Source organism: Strigops habroptila, chromosome 3, assembly GCF_004027225.2.
Source record: "Strigops habroptila isolate Jane chromosome 3, bStrHab1.2.pri, whole genome shotgun sequence".
Classification (NCBI taxonomy): Eukaryota; Metazoa; Chordata; class Aves; order Psittaciformes; family Psittacidae; genus Strigops; species Strigops habroptila.
In genome coordinates, this window is record NC_044279.2 from 86,920,711 (window position 1) to 86,938,235 (window position 17,525).

Consider the following 17,525-nt stretch of genomic DNA (forward strand, 5'->3'; position numbering starts at 1 on the left):
AAGGATTCCTAGCCCAGCATGCACAGAAAATGCCCTCCTGCCCCATGGTGTCGGCATGGCTAAAGTGTATGAGCAAGTCCTATAGAGTTAGACTGGAGGGAAAAGCTAGAAGTGCTCCTTTTTCCTCTTTCCGTTTCCCTTGTTTGTCCAGCCAGTGGATTTTACCTTGGCGAACACTTCCCAATGTTACAGGCATGAAAATCATTTGCACAGTATCATAATGGTTAGGGATTAGGAGGGAGGAGAGCAAGGCGTCGAAATGAAAACAGGGCTCAGATCCCAAGTTCCAGTGTAGCACTTAAAATAATTAAAATGTTTATTTGAAAGTCAAAACAGCCTCAGTCATAAATAACTATCCATTCCTCGATTGATTGTGTTGAGTCCCAACCGAGAGCTCTGGGAATAAGGTTTATTTGCTCCCTGTTGGGATTAATCCATAAATGTAGTCTCCACATGGAACTCATCAGGTCTTTGCTTCCTCTTCATAAGTCTCCCTGGAACGGGAGGGTAGCCTGAATAAGATGAAAATTAGGATAATATATTTTCAGAGAGAAAAGGTCTGGTGATCTCTAATTTGTGTTTCAGGGCCATAATGCTGTGGAAAATTCCCCAAATGATGTTGTCTGAGAAACCGATGCTTGTTATGCTCACCGCATGTGAAGTTTGAATGTAGCAATTACACCTTCTTCTTCTTAAAGCCTCCAAAAGCTAATTGCGGTCTTAAACTAGATAGATTGACTCCCAGGCTCCCTTCTATCCACAGCAGAACTTAAAATTCCTTTCTCTTGACAGATCTTTTAGTCTTCTAGCCCAAGGGCTCTGAAATGTCACAGTCCGGCCCATTTCTTATTAAAGAGATCATTTCTCTGTAGCCCACCCAATTCCTCCCTCCCTCTTGTTCTGAACCTCAGCACTGACTAGAGGGTGACCACAGAAATAAACTTTTTCATCCCCTGAGACCCTTAAAATTTATTTATTTCATCATATTTGATGCAAGAAGTTATTTTAATCCAGGCTCCAACCAGGAATGCCACAGATTTTTTTTCATCATTTCTGTTTTGAAGCATCTACCAATTGCATCAACCATTTAAAAACACTCTGTGCCCAAAAACAGGAGTCAAGGAGCTTTCCTGTCACTAAAAAAAAAGCGCCTGTCCTCAATCTGATGCAAATACTTTTTATTATGTGTTCTGAAAGCTCCAGCATTTGTTAGTGTGTCCTTAGAAAGCGTTTTTGTCTAGACAGTTTTGCAGTGTATTAAGCTGCAATTTTTCTCGCTTCACAACTGTAGTCTCCTTAAAGTGCTGTTTGTTAGGATTGAACAGGGCTTTAAGGAAACTAATTAGCGAGCATTGAGCATTGAGGGGGTTCTGAAGGCCTCTAGAAGGTTTTGCTGGTTCTGCTGTTAGGTTTTAGTCTCTGGACCTGCCTTTGCCCCAGGTCTGGGAGCTGCGTGTTTGGTTCTTTTACGTCCCAGCTGTCATTCAATGCCACAGCTGTCACAAAACACAACTTACAAAGTGGCGTCTGCGTAAAGGATGCTGCTATAGCTTAAAGCTCTTCGGTGCATTTTAAGCTGATTTTATGATGCGAGGCATTGCCCCTAGTGATGGGTCTCAAAAGGCTGTATCTTCCTTCTGAGCGCTAATGTACAGTTTATTGCACTTTTTCTACACGGTTCCAGCACTTTGTTGTCGCTGCTGTTGTAAATCAGCATTTATTACCTTAAGTGTCCTCGCTGTTTATTCAGCTCTTTGGAAAAATGGACTTGAAGAAAAATTTCTGGCTCGCTGACATTCATAAATCACTGTTGCAGATCTGGCAGTTTCCTGGTGAGTGAAACCCTGACAATCCTAGGAAGCCAAGAGCTGTACTTCTGCACTAATTTAAGCTTCCTCGCTAAGCCCCATCGCTTCTTTGTGAGCCTGGCAGGCTGTGTGGCTCACAAAGCCCAGGGGCCCTGCTGCTTAAAGTAAAAACCCTATGGGATCTTCCTGGCTGCAGCACTGCAGACCTCCAGCCTTTCCATGACTTTAAAAGAGTAATTCTGGGCTCTGGACTGCAACATAGATAAATTGGAGCACATCTGTAAGCTCCCTTGGATGCTCTTAGTGCCACATTGTATTTTGTAAAGGCGACTATCCCAGCGCTTGTTTGCTTTAGTGCATCTTCATAGCCAATTATGTTTAGGAACATGTATTTTCCAGGGCTGGGAGGCAGCAGTTTAATGCAGGCTTTCTGCAGCGTGTTCTTGAAGCAGTCTCCTCTGCTCAGTGGGACTTATGTTCACGGTGGATTTGAGATAGGTGTACATGTGTTACTAGAGATGACTCCCTAGAAAACGAGAATGTTTTGAGAAATCAATTACACAAAGGAATGGAGTCAGGGCCAGATGGCAGGGATGCTGCATCCCAACCTGGGAAGGACTCCTGGGACGGCCTCACGCTTGTTCCCACAGGGCTGGGTAATCAGATAAATCAATTAGCAGATGTCAGTGCAGTTTACAGAGCAAGCAACACTAGCAAAGGTGTGTTACTGTGATTCTAGCAGAGGGGGCTGCTCGTCTGCTCTTCTCTTCCTCATCAACTGGATCAGCTTTCCTAGACCTGGCAGGGTAGGAGAGGGCTCTGCTTTTCTTGAGTCTGCTTTCTGGGTGCTGTCACCAAGTTTAGCTGTCTGTCCTTGCTGACCTGGAGGTGCTTTAGGGAGAGGGGACCTTTGTGGTCTAGGATGCTGGCTGGGACCTTGTGCTGCGAGCAAATTCCATCCGTGTGGTGACCTTCTGTTAGATTAATCTTTGTCAGTGACAAATAGTTCAGCCCCATTTCCTGAGTGGACTTTGAACCATGCTATAGCTGTGTCTCCAGTCCTGTCTCTGGTCATGTCTCCTTTTTCTCCTGATGGGAACCCCTAAATGGGCCCTGTGCCTAGTCCATCCCTTTGCTATGTGCAGGGCGATCCCAGCACCCTGTTACCAGCACACAGCTATGCTCACCTGGCTGAAACCCTGCAGGATGGTGCCCTCCGTGGAGTAGCCCTTCTTGCTCTTACTTGAAGCTGCAAAAGATGGAAAACCCTTTCTTGGTTTTCCTTCTGTGTTGTACCAGGATGGGGAGAGAAGTGCCAGGAGAGGCCTTCAGCTATAAACTTTTAACACCTTTCTGAGCACAGAGTTGGTTGGCTGAGGATCACAACCACAGCAATGAAGCCTGTTCTGTTCCTCAGAGCATTATATGGGCTTTTTGTTTGTTCATATGTCTCGCAGACCCTGACAAACTTGACTTCCCAGCACCCCGGGTTTCTAGCTGTCCATTCAGAGACCCAGCAAACCGGCCTGCTCTCAGATGGTATCTCTGTGTCTCTCCTGTCTATGTGACAAGGTGAAATAAGGCATGGATGTGTGACTTGACATCACTGAGACATCAGCAGCAGACCCAGGAACTGGACCTGGCTCCTCCATATCTCAGTCCAACGCTGTACTTTTGAGACGCCCTACAAAGGGAGTTGGACTTCATGATCCTTAGGGCTCCCTTCTGGGTCGAGATATTCTATAAGTCTATTCTGTGACTCTAATTCTTACTAGAGGATGGTGCGTACCCTCCAGATCATGGAGACTCCAGTGGGCTTTTGCAGCTGGTAGAAGACTGCATTTGTATGATTGAGCATTTAACAGTGTTAGTCCTGCCTAAGTTTTTATCCATGGTTCTGCTTCTAGCTGATCTTTTGCTGGTCCACACCACTCTCCAGTTGCTCTTACGTGCCTGTGCTCCTGCCCTCAGCCCCCCTTTTATGGCTATTTTTAAAATGTCTTCTTTCTCTGACATTTGTCTACAGAATCAGTCACAGCCCCACTGACTGGCTCCTGCCTCCAGGCTCTTTGCTGATGAATCCCATCTTTTGCCCTGCTCCACCTGCCCTTCCACTGCGGGCTCTCTGATCCCCTCTGCTTTCGCATGAGTGCATCTCTTTTGCTGGCTGCTTTTCAATCTGGCAGCTTGCTCTTACTCGGTGCCGTTGAGAACACAGGCTATCTGCCACCAGCTCCGGGAGTCAGCCAACCCAGAGCTGCACCAGAAAGTTAGGAAAAGAAACAGTCTGGAAATTTAGTTGCTAAAATAGAAATCTTTTCAAGCCAGCAGAGCAAACTGTGCCTCTGTGTGTGTTCCTTTGCACTCCCCTTCCTCCTTCATGGCTGTACTGTTTCCTCAATTTTAGAAGTGTTTTCACAGAGGCTGTTTCTAACTACATTGCTTCAAACTGTGGGAGAAGTTATTCTAAGTGAGAGTATCACCAAACTGATGGAAAAAAACCAACAAACCCCAAATTATGTATTTCATACTTCACTACTGAAAGCTGCTCAGCTGTTTTGGCGGATGCTCAGCCAGATAACTAGGATAGAAAATATGGGGTTTTGGCACTGCTGTTGACAATGTCATAGAATCATAGAATCATAAAATGATTTGAGTTGGAAAGGACCTTAAGATGATCCAGTTCCAACCCCCTGCCATAGGCAGGGACACCTCACACTAGACCATGTTGCCCAAAGCTCTGTCCAGCCTGGCCTTGAACACTGCCAGGGATGGGGCAGCCACAGCTTCCTTGGGCAACCTGTGCCAGCGCCTCAGCACCCTCACAGTAAAGAATTTCTTCCCTCTATCTAACCTGAAGCACCTAAAACCTCATGTCCTACGCACCTGAAGGATTTCCACTGGAAAAGTTTTAGCAGGCCAGACAGCTTGGCAAATGTTGGAGAGCCAGCCTTGGATAGGAGCAGTCCAAGCTGACAGGTTTGGAAAGGCTCCTGAGAGCTGCGTGGATTGTGGGAGACCCAAACAAGATGATCAAAAGCCCCTTGTGTGGTAGAACACCATGTTATGTGGCAGGAGTGAGGCTAGTGTGAGAGGAGGTGCAAGAGCAACGTGCTCCGATGTCCCAGAGTAAAAGAGACATCCCTGTGGTCTGCTAAACATGCAGCATCCTCCCCGAGCCCAGAGCCCTGCCATTCAATCCTGGCTAACAGGGTGCGACAGCCCGAGCTTCCCAAGTGCAAAGGGCTTTGGCACAGCCTGGTTGGTCACTTCCCTGCTTGGGGCTTCACAGCTCCATTGGAGAGCCCGTCCTTTCTCTCTGGCACCTCTGAGATGTTTGTCACCAAGACCCTGCTGTAATTTCACACACTCCTCTAATAAAGTCCTCTGAGGATGTCATGTGTTTTCATGTATTTCCCCTATTCTTTCTCCCTGCTTGAGCCTTTCAGATAATTGATGATACTTTAGTTAATCATTTTCCCCTTCCTTTGTTTGCCAGGTACCTCAGCCTTGAAGGGATCCTTTTCATTTAGAATCCGTGTCTTCTCTTAAGTAATTGATCACCGTGCACCCGGGGACACCCAATTCACAGCCGAGTGGGATCAGCCTTCATGAATAATCAAAATGGTGTGGCCGTGCTGCTGCAGGAGTGCAAGCAAGCTCTGGACAAGCTCCTGTCAGCACAGGCTGACACGGGTGAGGAAGATGAGAGAGAATACCAGCGGTGCCAAGGTGAGGTCCCCAGCAGAGGCAGCAGCACCATGGCAGCAGCCACCCGTCCTCAGCCCTGCCCTATTTTTCTTCTCCTGGCAGATGAATGTCAAGAGATGCCTGGATTTTGAGGCCATGAATGGGACGTGGGCTACAGGCAGGCAGGGAAAGAAGTCCACTTTGTTGCAGTGAATTGCTGTCAGTTCTAATTTTAGGCTTCAGTAAACATGAGGCTGTAAGGAACAGTTGATTTTGGGAAGAACAATGCCCAAAAGTTTGCCGATGCACATAAATTTCAGTTATTAAAAAAAAAAAAAGAAAAGAAAAGAAAGGAAAGGAAAAAAAAAAGGATGCAACTTCTGAATAAGGCCACATATTTCCTCTCCTTTCATACGGCCTTCTCTGTTTGTCAGCTTCTCCTAATATATTAAAGAGCTCATTGCTTGAATCTTTATCTTGTAAAATCTGTGTGACCTCTATAAGTGGTGTCCAAGGGAAAAAAAACTTGCAATATCCTTCTTGAAAGGAAAATCCAAGCTGGCTAATGGCTGCATAAAATAACCAGGAAAGGAAGCAAAAGCTGCAATAGAAGGGTTCTTCATTTGTTTTAATGCTGGCAATACCTTCATTTGTTTCAATGCTGGAAACCAGCATTTGTTTTTGTATTGTCAGACTGCTTTGAGAGTGGTTTGTAAAAAGAAATTAATAATTTCTTAATCCAGTGAAAATTCTGATCATGAAAGGATGTAATACACTCAGTTCAGTTTTCTCTAGGTTCAGATTTTCAGAAGGCTGCATAACTTCATTGCCACAGCTTCTTTATTCTTGATCTAAAAGTCACATTTGAATTGCTGAACTTGTTTGAATTCCACCTATCAGTACAGGGTAGGGAGGTTTCTGCCACATGGCAAAAATAACTTCAAGTAAAGGATGAAGGTGAAATTTCGGGGCGGGGGGACACGCACACAAAGGCATTAGCAAAAAACCCACCAAAAAAATCTATTGATGTGTAGGTTTTCCTTTGCATGACACATCTGCAGCACCGTCCGTTTTCCAGTCCAGTGTTAATAATGTTTAGTTTTGCTGTGCATGAGTGACTCGGCCATAACGTTAATTTGATCTTTAAAATCCTTTGTTTGTCTTGGAGCACAGAGCCGTTGGGAATATGTTTTTCTGCCTGGCCTTGTTCTTGCTGGGAGGTCAGCTGCCTTTTTCTGAAGCACCTAAGTCTGTTTGCGATGGAGGGTGGCGTGTGGGTTTCTGTTATGGATACTGGAAGATTTTTCTCTTCTCTTTTTTGCTTTCAACAAAGGGTACTTTGTTTCCTCATCACAAATTCTTTTAAGTTTTATTATGGCTCCTTAGAATAGGCTCTTGAGCTCCTAATCAGGTAGCACATTTTCCCCTCATCCTCCTCCCTCCTTTTCTCCTATTAAATACCACAAAGTATAAGAAATAATCAGTTTAGTTCCAGATAAGGTAAATCAGCACCCTTATAATCACTCGATTAGCCATGGTCCTTCAGGTAAACTGCTTCAGGAAATGGGCAATCAGAGCCTGAAGTGATGCTCCGGCTTTTCCAAGGACCATGTTCCCATCAGCTGAAAGAAAAATACCCAGCAGCGGGGTGGTGACAGCGACATCAATAACTGCTGGGGCTCTCTGCCTGGGGAAGGCTTCAGGGGGACCCTCCCAGCACAGAGGTGAGGGGTTTCTTGGCCCCTCTCTCCTCCTTTGTTCACTCCGGTTTTCTCCTTCTCTGGAAGGAGGAACTGAGAGCCAAAGACATAAAAATGGGGGGCAGAAGGGAGAGGAGGAGTGCATCCTTATCTTGCTTTAGCTGAGGGGGAAGAATGGATTTTAGGTGGGTCTGGATAACTTTTTTCTTTCTTTTTAGGCTAGAAATCAGTCCAATCCACTTCTGCACCAGCACAACCTTCGTTAATTAATTGTTGTGGTTTGAGCCCAGCCGGTAACTCGGAACCACGCAGCCACTCGTTCACTCCCCCCCTTCTTCCTTCCCCCACTCCTGGAGGGATGGGGAGGAGAATCGAAGGAATGTAACTCCCACGGGTTGAGATAAGAGCAGTCCCGCAACTAAGGTATAATACAAAACCACTACTGCTATCACCAATGATAATAATGATTAGTGAAATAACAAGGGGAGAGGATACAATTGCTCACCACCCGCCGACCGATACCCAGCCCGACCCGAGCAGTGATCTGGGCCTTCTGGGTAACTCACCCCGGTTTATATACTGGGCATGACATGCTGTGGTATGGAATACCCCTTTGGCCAGTTTGGGTCAGGTGTCCTGTCTCTGCTTCCTCCCGGCTTCCCCTCCTCCCTGGCAAAGCATGAGACTGAGAAAGTCCTTGGTTGGAATAAACATTACTTAGCAATAACTAAAAACATCGGTGTTATCAGCGTTGTTCCCAGGCTGAAAGTTAAGAAACACAGCACTGCACCAGCTACTAAGCAGGAGAAAAATGACTGCTATAGCTGAACCCAGGACAGTATCCACCCCTTATTCCATACCATTCACGTCATGCTCAGATCCCACATCTCTCAACACACCATCGCCCCTGTCCCATATATACACATATATATACACCCACACCCACACACAGAGAGAAAGATATCATTCCCTAGTCCATGGACCAATCCCTATAAAATTGCTGAACTCATCCAGTCCATGATGTCAGGCTCCATCTCTTGTAATAGTCTTTCAGGGCAGGAAGGACGGTGTGTAGTGTTGGGTTGTTGCCTGCTGATGACACCGCCAAACTCATCTGGTCACTGCTGAGCTGGTCTGGTTTCCTCAAAATTCATTCTTTGTTGAGGTGATGATCGGAGGGAAGTCAGGGTCAGTTGCTGGCGACCTGGAGATATCTAGCTGGTGGGTTATAAAAGTGTTCTAGAGCAGGCAACAGCGTACAATTGAGTTCATTGGCTGTTTTCCCCCAAAATTAAATCCCCTTGTGGTGCACATCGGACTTCCCCATCTTCCCACATTACCTACCAAGTATACCCAGGTCCCTGAGCAAAAGCAACCCCACGAGTGGGTTTGCCTTTGCCTGAAGCAGGAATAACCCAGACTATCTTCCCCAACAAATTCTTTATGTGCACCACAGGAACTTTATCCCCCTCTACAGTACATAAAAGTTCTGATTGGGCTGGGCCAGCCCTCTTGGCAGATCCCCTAGTGTTGACCAGCCAGGTGGCTTTTGGTAAATGTGTATCCCAGTGTTTGAAAGTCCCACCACCCATTGCTCTCAGTGTAGTTTTTAACAGCCCATTGTACCGTTCGATTTTCCCAGAGGCTGGTGCATGGTAGGGGATGTGATATACCCACTCAATGCCATGCTCTTTGGCCCAAGTGTCTATGAGGTTGTTCCGGAAATGAGTCCCATTGTCTGACTCAATTCTCTCTGGGGTGCCGTGTCGCCACAAGACTTGTTTCTCAAGGCCCAGGATAGTGTTCCGGGCAGTGGCGTGGGACACAGCGTATGTTTCCAGCCAGCCGGTGGTTGCTTCCACCATGGTAAGCACATAGCGCTTGCCCTGGCGGGTTGGTGGGAGTGTGATATAGTCAATCTGCCAGGCCTCCCCATACTTGTACTTCAGCCATCGTCCTCCATACCAGAGAGGCTTTAACCGCTTGGCTTGCTTAATTGCAGCACATGTTTCACATTCATGAATAACCTGGGCAATAGTGTCCATCGTTAAGTCTACCCCTCGATCACGAGCCCATCTATGTGTTGCATCTCTGCCTTGATGGCCTGAGGTGTCATGGGCCCACCGGGCTAAAAATAATTCACCCTTATGTTGCCAATCCAAGTCCATCTGAGCCACTTTAATCTTAGCAGCTTTATCCACTTGCTGGTTGTTGTGGTGTTCCTCAGTGGCCCGACTCTTGGGTACATGAGCATCTACGTGGCGCACCTTCACCACCAGGTTCTGCATCCGAGCAGCGATATCTTGCCACAATGCAGCAGCCCAGATGGGTTTACTTCTGCGATGCCAGTTGCTCTGCTTCCATTGCTGCAACCACCCCCACAGGGCATTTGCCACCACCCATGAGTCAGTATAGAGAGAAAGTACTGGCCATTTTTCTCGTTCAGCAATGTCCAAGGCCAGCTGGATGGCCTCTGCAAACTGACTCGATTCACCCTCTCCTTCAGCAGTTTCTGCAACTTGTCGCAGGGGACTCCACACAGCTGCCTTCCATCTCCGATGCTTTCCCACAATACGGCAGGACCCATCAGTAAACAAGGCATATTGCTTTTCACTCTCTGACAGTTCATTACATGGTGGGGCCTCTTCAGCACACGTCACCTCCTCTTCTGGTGACATCCCAAAATCTTTGCCCTCTGGCCAGTCCATGATGACTTCTAGAATTCCTGGACAGCTGGGATTTCCTATTCGAGCTCGTTGTGTAATTAGTGTGGCCCACTTACTCCATGTAGCATCAGTTGCATGATGTGTAGAGGAGACCCTGCCTTTGAACATCCAGCCCAGCACAGGCAACCGGGGTGCCAGGAGGAGCTGCGCTTCAGTTCCGATCACTTCTGAGGCAGCTTGAGCCCCTTCATAGGCTGCCAGTATCTCTTTTTCAGTGGGAGTATAGCTGGCCTCAGATCCTTTGTATCCCCGACTCCAGAAGCCAAGGGGTCGGCCTTGAGTCTCCCCTGGAGCTTTCTGCCAGAGGCTCCAGGTAGGACCATTCTCCTCAGCTGCGGTATAGAGCACGTTCTTCACATCTGGTCCCGTCTGGACTGGTCCAAGGGCTACTGCATGAACTATTTCTCATTTATTTGTTCAAAGGCTTGTTGTTGCTCAGGGCCCCATTTGAAATCATTCTTCTTCCGGGTCACATGGTAGAGAGGTCTTACAATCAGACTGTAATTTGGGATGTGAATTCTCCAGAACCCCACAACACCTAAGAAAGCTTGTGTTTCTTTCTTGTTAGTTGGTGGAGACATTGCTGTTATCTTGTTGATCACGTCTATGGGGATCTGGCGACGTCCATCTTGCCATTTTATTCCCCAAAATTGAATCTCCTGTGCAGGTCCCTTGACCTTATTCCGTTTTATGGCAAAACCGGCCTTCAGCAGGATTTGGATTATCTTCCTCCCTTTCTCAAAAACTTCTTCCGCTATCACCCCACACAATGATGTCATCAATGTATTGCAGGTGTTCTGGAGCTTGCCCCTGTTCCAGTGCAGTCTGGATCAATCCATGGCAGATGGTAGGGCTGTGTTTCCACCCCTGGGGCAGTCGGTTCCAAGTGTACTGGACGCCCCTCCAAGTGAAAGCAAACTGTGACCTGCATTCTGCTGCCAAAGGGATTGAGAAAAATGCATTGGCAATATCAATTGTGGCATACCACTTGGCTGCCTTTGACTCCACTTCATATTGAAGTTCTAGCATGTCCGGGATGGCAGCACTCAATGGTGGTGTGACTTCGTTCAGGCCACGATAGTCTACTGTTACTCTCCACTCTCCATTAGACTTTTGCACTGGCCATATGGGGCTATTAAAGGGTGAGCGGGTCCTGCTGATCACTCCTTGGCTCTCCAGTCTGCGGATCAGCTTATGGATGGGAATCAAGGAGTCTCGGTTGGTGCGATATTGCCGCCGGTGCACTGTTGTGGTTGCAATTGGCACTTGTTGTTCTTCGACCTTCAGCAACCCCGCAACAGAAGGATCCTCTGAGAGACCGGGCAAGGTGGACAGCTGCTTAATTTCCTCTGTCTCCAAGGCAGCGATACCAAAAGCCCATCTATACCCTTTTGGGTCTTTGAAATACCCTCTCCTGAGATAGTCTATGCCAAGGATGCATGGAGCCCCTGGACCAGTCACAATGGGGTGCTTTTGCCACTTCCTCCCAGTCAGGCTGATTTCAGCTTCCAGCATAGTTAACGCTTGGGATCCTCCTGTCACTCCAGAAATATAAATGGGTTTCACCCCTTGATACCTTGATGGCATCAGAGTACACTGTGCACCGGTATCTACTAGAGCCTTATGCTTCTGTGGGACTTGATGTGCCAGGCCATCTGATCCACACAGTCCAGTAAACCCGATTATCCCTCTCCTCCACCTGGCTGGAGGCAGGGCCCCTCTAATAGTGATCACAAAATTCTCCACTTCTGTCTTGTAGAAAGGGATTAGTATTCCTTATCACAGGAGCTGGAGTAAAATCAGCTCTTTCGCTCCATCTGGGAAACTGCTCGCCAGAGACTGGAGCAGCAGCTTTCCTGGGAGGATCATCCTTGACCATTGTTCTCCTCTTCAGTTCACATGCACCCGTTGCTCCAGAGCTGAGGTAGGTTTTCCATCCCACTTTCTCATGTCTTCTCCGTGATCCCGCAGGTAAAACCATAGGGTGGCCCGTGGCGTGTACCTCCTATATTTTCTTTCTCGAGCAGTAGGGCGCCTTCTGTTAATAGCTGAGACATGGGTTGGTACGCGTGGAGAGCTGGATAGATCGGATAAATCGTCTCTCAATTGTTTGAACTCCTGGGACAGTTTTTCCACAGCTGAAATGATGGAAGGGGTGAGATTGTCTTCGAACTCTCGGAGTTGACGAATCAGGAAACCCACTGTTGGTGATACTCCGTCATTCCAGGTCATTGATGCCAATGTGTGGGCATATGATGATGGCGCACTCCATGTAAGTTTCCGCCACATGGGTCGTGTACATTCGACTTCATCTGGATCTACGGATGTGTTCCTGGCATCCGGCCTACGATAGATCATCTCTATAATGGCTGATTCCCTCAGGGACTGGATGCCTTTCTCTATCATGGTCCAGTTGGCTGAGTGACTTGTAATATCGTCTTTGTAGGGAAACCTTTCCTTCACAGCTGCCAGGAGCCGCCTCCAAAGACTGAGGGCTCGCTTCTCTCTTGCAATCGCTTTGTCAATTCCTCCTTCCTTAGCAAGTGATCCCAGCTGCTTGGCTTCCCTACCTTCTAGTTCATGACCGTCGGCCCCATTGTCCCAGCACCGGAGCAACCAGGTGACAATGTGCTCCCCTGGAAGACGGGTGAAATCTTTTCACATATTCCGTAGCTCGGTTGAGGTCCGGGGTTGAGAAGTGACCTCTTCTTCTTCTTCCTCTTCCTCTGATCCACGTAGTAGTAACTCTTGTTCAGATGCTGTTCCGTGTAGTAATGGCATTGGGTCTTCATCTTTCTTCGCTTCGCGGGTTGCTCTTTGTGCCTCTCGTTTGCTTTTGCTTACAGGGGCAACAGGCGTTGTCACAAACTAGCCATTTGGTTTAGCTGCAGTGTTTGTCACTGTGGTTGGAGTGACTGCAGTGTCTGTCACTAGGATTGGAGTGGCTGCAATGTCTGTTGCCGGGGTTTGAGTAGCTGTTGTGCTTGTCACTGGGGTTGGTGTAGCTGCTGTGCTTGGAGTAGCTGCGTTGTCTGTTGTGGTCAGGGTCTGAGTAGCTGCTGTGCTTGTAGTTGGCATAGCTGCGTTGTCTGTTGCTTTGCCATCAGATCCAGAGACATTTTTTTCCCTTTGAAGGTGCTGGATAGTGTTGAGCAGGGCTCTGTAGGTGTAGGCCAAGCCCCAGCACGTTGCAGCGAGTTGTCCCTCTCTGGTATAACCAGGACGACAGCACACCTCGTTTAAGTGTTTTACTAGTTTTTCGGGATGTTGCACTTGTTCAGTGGTGAAGTTCCAAAGCACTGGAGGGGCCCACTGGCCTAGATACTTGCCCATACTATCCCACACACCCTGCCACTCATGACTGTCCAGCCTCAGGGAAAATCTCTTGGTGGTCCTCCTATATCGTCGTCTAACCCTAGACCAGATTTGAACCCGATACTGCTTAACTTTCGAGATCAGACGAAATAGGATGTTCCCAGGGCAGGATGGCCGTGGGTAAAACACACTCCGTATGTGTGCCAACATGCTGATCCCCAGCACAATCAGCAGGCAGGTTTCAAGGGTATTCAAAGGCCATCCAAAACCTTCAGAACTCTCAACTGCTGTTGCAAATAGGCTGGTGGGGGAATGGGGGGGTGTAAGGGAATGCCTCCTTCGTAAGTTGACCCCGCGAGGAGAAAAAAAAGATATGCAATTGCTAAAATATTTCATTATATACCTCCCAAAGTATAGAGGTGATGGCCACGCTGGAAGCACAAACCAGACCAGTTTCATGATCAATGAGTCTATTGTATTACAAGTCATTACCATGAAGTACAGTGAAACAAGAACCTTAGCCCAGGCCCCCCAGCCGATAAACGCTAAAACAGCAAATAGTGGCTGTAAGTAAGGTACAACATGCTGAAACTCTGAGATCAAGCGCAACAAGTCTGAGAGCCAAATAATCACCATTGTGACGAGTAGTAACAATGAATGCTTATCACAAATATGATTAGATACACTCTGGTCAGATCTGTCGTTATCTCAACCCTTCGTGCCCCACGTTGGGCACCACAAAGAACTGTTGTGGTTTAAGCCCAGCCGGTAACTCGGTGTTAGCAACAACCAAAAACATCGGTGTTATCAGTGTTGTTCCCAGGCTGAAAGTTAAAAAACACAACACTGCACCAGCTACTAAGAAGGAGAAAAATGACTGCTATAGCTGAACCCAGGACATTAATTTATCGCTACTGAATGAATTTATATCGCCTGCGATGAGAACAGCTATCGGTTACAAGAGTAAACTCTTGTCCTGGGAGTTGGATTTTAGCTGTTCACACGAGGTCGCCACTGGTTGGTGTGGTTCTGGTGGATGCTCTTGTGATACAGCATCGTTTTATTGCCATGAACACACTAATCATGCTTGTTTCCAAGGGGCGACAACTAGACCTAGCAGCAAGGCTGGAAGCAGTATCCTGCTGGGCTTACACACATGTCCAACCCCAAAGATGACTGAAGGCTCCTGGATTGCCAAATCCTGGTGAAAATATTACCCTGGTTTCCTTTTCTAACCAGTTTGGCAGTAGCGACTGCTGAGGATGCCCCTTCAAAGTTCCATATTAAGGAATTTGGCCAGATTCTTTGCTCTTTAGTACAGCAGGTAGGAGGGGGGTTAAGGTTTGATTAACATGGAAAATACGAACAAGAGGACAGCAGTAATACCTTCATGCTTTAGAGAGCATACCAACATCCACGTTATCCCACTGATTATTTCCATAGCTGCTGACACTATTATTTTTACCTGGTTTAGTGTTATTCAAGTAACTTCATGTGGAAAAGACAGAAGAAAGTAGAGAAGGAGAAGGCCTGCTCTATAAGCATCCTATTTGTCTTTCTGCATATTGATCCCTCCCCAGAATGTCAGTCCTATGGGATCATATGGGTAAACGTGTTTGTTGTGACCGCCTTCAGGCCCCGCCGTCTTCCTTTGGGAAAGATTTTGGGATAAACCCCTCTGTCCATCATTTTGTGTTTGTTGTGATGAGATGGGTACCCTGCTCCTGCGCTGATCTTGCAGTGAGAGGCGTGAGGGTGGGCGCATGACCTCTCCCCTCTAGATCTGCTACTTGGCCACACAGTGTGGAAGGCTGAGCCCCTTCAGACACTGCTTCAGAAGGGCAGGGAAACATGGTTGCACGTGAAGCTGGGATCTGTAGTGGGAAGCATGTTCAGAGCTGCTGCAACAAGTGACAAAATGTATGTTGGAAAAAGTGGTATCTTTGTAAAGGTGACTTTCTGGAAAAAGGGCTCTAAATATGCAATTTCCCCCTTTTTCTTAGGAAAAACATACCAATGAATGCACTGTAATATGAGGGTGAAATGTAGTGCATTTTCTACAATCCTCCACAAACAATTGATTAAGAAATATGTAGCAATACATTTATTTCATTGCCTCGTTAAAGCAATGATGGTCTCTGAGCAGGTTTTTTCCTGGGGATTAATGGCCAGAAGGGGCTAGATCTGCAGCTGATGATCACCATTAACCCCATCTGGTCAATAATCCTTCTTAATCCACTTTTATTGGCCAGAGAGTGTGCCCAGCCAAGTGGTTAGCACAACACAGCACACTCAGGCTGCAGCTTCACCCCTCTTTCAAGGGAAATTAAAATGTGGGCTGCAGCTGAAAGGAGGGGACAAACCCAAGCCCAGATCTCTAGCTGTGTGCTCCTACTAACAGTTACATCCTTAGTTGGGTCAGGTTGGAGATCCAGCCAGAATTGATGGCAATGCGAGAGGCGAGGGGAGGGAGCTGGGCATAGGAGTCAAACTGCACTTTGCCTTGTGAGCTCTGGCACGTCACTGGATGGACATTCATCGGAACACTTTGCCTTCAGCCCAAACCTCCCAAAATCTGTCTTTTGATTCCTTTGTGCTTGGCCTTTCCAGGTGGGAGGGAAGCTGTGCTTTGGGTAGGGCTTGGTTTTGACAGAGGGCACTTTCTCCTCTTCTTTTTAACTTCTGTGGCAAACTGCAAGAGAAACGCAGAAGCTCAGGCCATCTCCTCAGCTAGCGAGTTACTTGTCTAAGAAGATGCATCAGCTTCAAACAGGGCATCTCATAGCAAGTCTTCAGCTTTGGAATCACCATCCCTGGAAGTGTTCACAAACCATGCAGATGAGGCCCTCAGTGCCATGGTTTAGTGGTGGCCTTGGCAGTGCTGGGGGAACGGTTGGACTTGATGATCTTACAGGTCTTTTCCAACCTGGTTGATTCAGTGATTGTAAGGATTCAGCTGGTATCTGCTATGCATCCGTGGGCACTGCCCTGTTAACAGAGAGGTTCCCAGGCATGTGGCTTAAACCATTTTTTCTTGCCTTAGCAGGGAGCTGTCTTGTGCTGAGGGAAAATATATCCTGCACCCTACAGCTATGGCTTTGAGAGGAGGTTGAGTAACTCTGGCCAACAACTTTTTTTTTTGTCTGATCAGTCAAAAAAATGATCAGCCAAATAATTATTCTCAGGAACATCTGCTTGTTTTTCGTTACATCCCTTTAGATCTTTGATTAATTGCTTTATATGGTCCAGTTTTATCTCCCAGTTCTGACTCTGCCACTGTCACCAGCAAGCCCTGAGCAAGGGTGACAGGTCTTCTGTGCTGTTGTCCTCATTTGCTCTGCCAGGAGTCCTGTCCTCACACATGGGAACAGGTTGTGTTCTGTCCCTCTGGGAGCAGCTCTTCACGCCCAGCCAGCCACCAGCTAGTGTGACTTCCTGCTAAAAGCCTTTTTAATGGCTGATGGCTCCCATTTACCTGCAGGGCAGAGCAGCCAAGGGAAACTGACAGGCAGCTCCCCTTCTCTTCTCCTGAGGCTGGTGAAAAGAGCTAAGAGAGAAGGTACAAGAAGGAGGGGAGGAATGCTTTCTGCAGGATAGGTGCTCTGTCGTAAGATAGCTGCAATATCTTTACCTGCTCTTTGACCTTTTCAGCTTTGCTTCCCGAGGACTTGAGGACCCTTCTGGAGGAGGCAAAGGAAATGAAGTGGCCCTTTGTGCCGGAGAAGTGGCAATACAAACAAGACCTTGGCCCAGAGGACAAAACAAACCTGCAAGATCTGATAGGTGCGAGGATCCCGGATATGCTGGTATGAAGATCAACACATCTGTTGTGTGAAATGTCCTGCTGAGGTACTTGGGGGTACACAGAGCCCTCGTAGGTAATATCACCTCTGTGTTCAAGGACTTGGTTTTATGCACAGTGGCAGCAGCAGGTGAGGAACTGCTTGGCAAGCAGAGGTAAGAGAGGCTGTGTTGAGATGGGCTGCTCACAAAGGCCAAAGAGCCAAAATAGAGGTGTGACTTCTATTGGGTTTTGTCCTCAGACAAGAGAGGGACCCAGAAGCTACATACAGTTTCCTTTTTTTTTTTTTTTTTTAATTAAAGTTGCTATAGGATCATAGAATCAACTGGGTTGGAAAAGACCTTTAAGATCATTAAGTCCAACCATGACCCCAGCACTGCCAAGATCTCCACTAAACCATGTCGCTGAGGACCTCATCTGCATGGTTTGTGAACACTAGAACACTGTGAAGCAACATGTGTGAACCAGGGTGTCCTCCTCCTCG

The 17,525-nt window shown here is 47.3% G+C and overlaps 1 protein-coding gene across 6 annotated transcripts in view; it reads left to right on the plus strand.

The window, feature by feature from the left end:
• Positions 1-17,525, plus strand: part of ALPK1 (alpha kinase 1) — a 59,820-nt gene that overhangs the window by 12,170 nt on the left and 30,125 nt on the right. For 4 of the 6 annotated variants that reach the window (XM_030479925.1, XM_030479927.1, XM_030479928.1 and 1 more), the window contains exons 2-3: positions 5,308-5,540; positions 16,891-17,045. In XM_030479925.1, coding sequence (XP_030335785.1) covers positions 5,420-5,540; positions 16,891-17,045 — 276 coding nt within the window. In that variant the 5' untranslated portion in view covers positions 5,308-5,419. Of the gene's footprint in view, positions 1-5,211; positions 5,541-16,890; positions 17,046-17,525 lie in introns of those variants that run through there. The other 2 variants (XM_030479926.1, XM_030479929.1) reach the window with 2 other exon arrangements.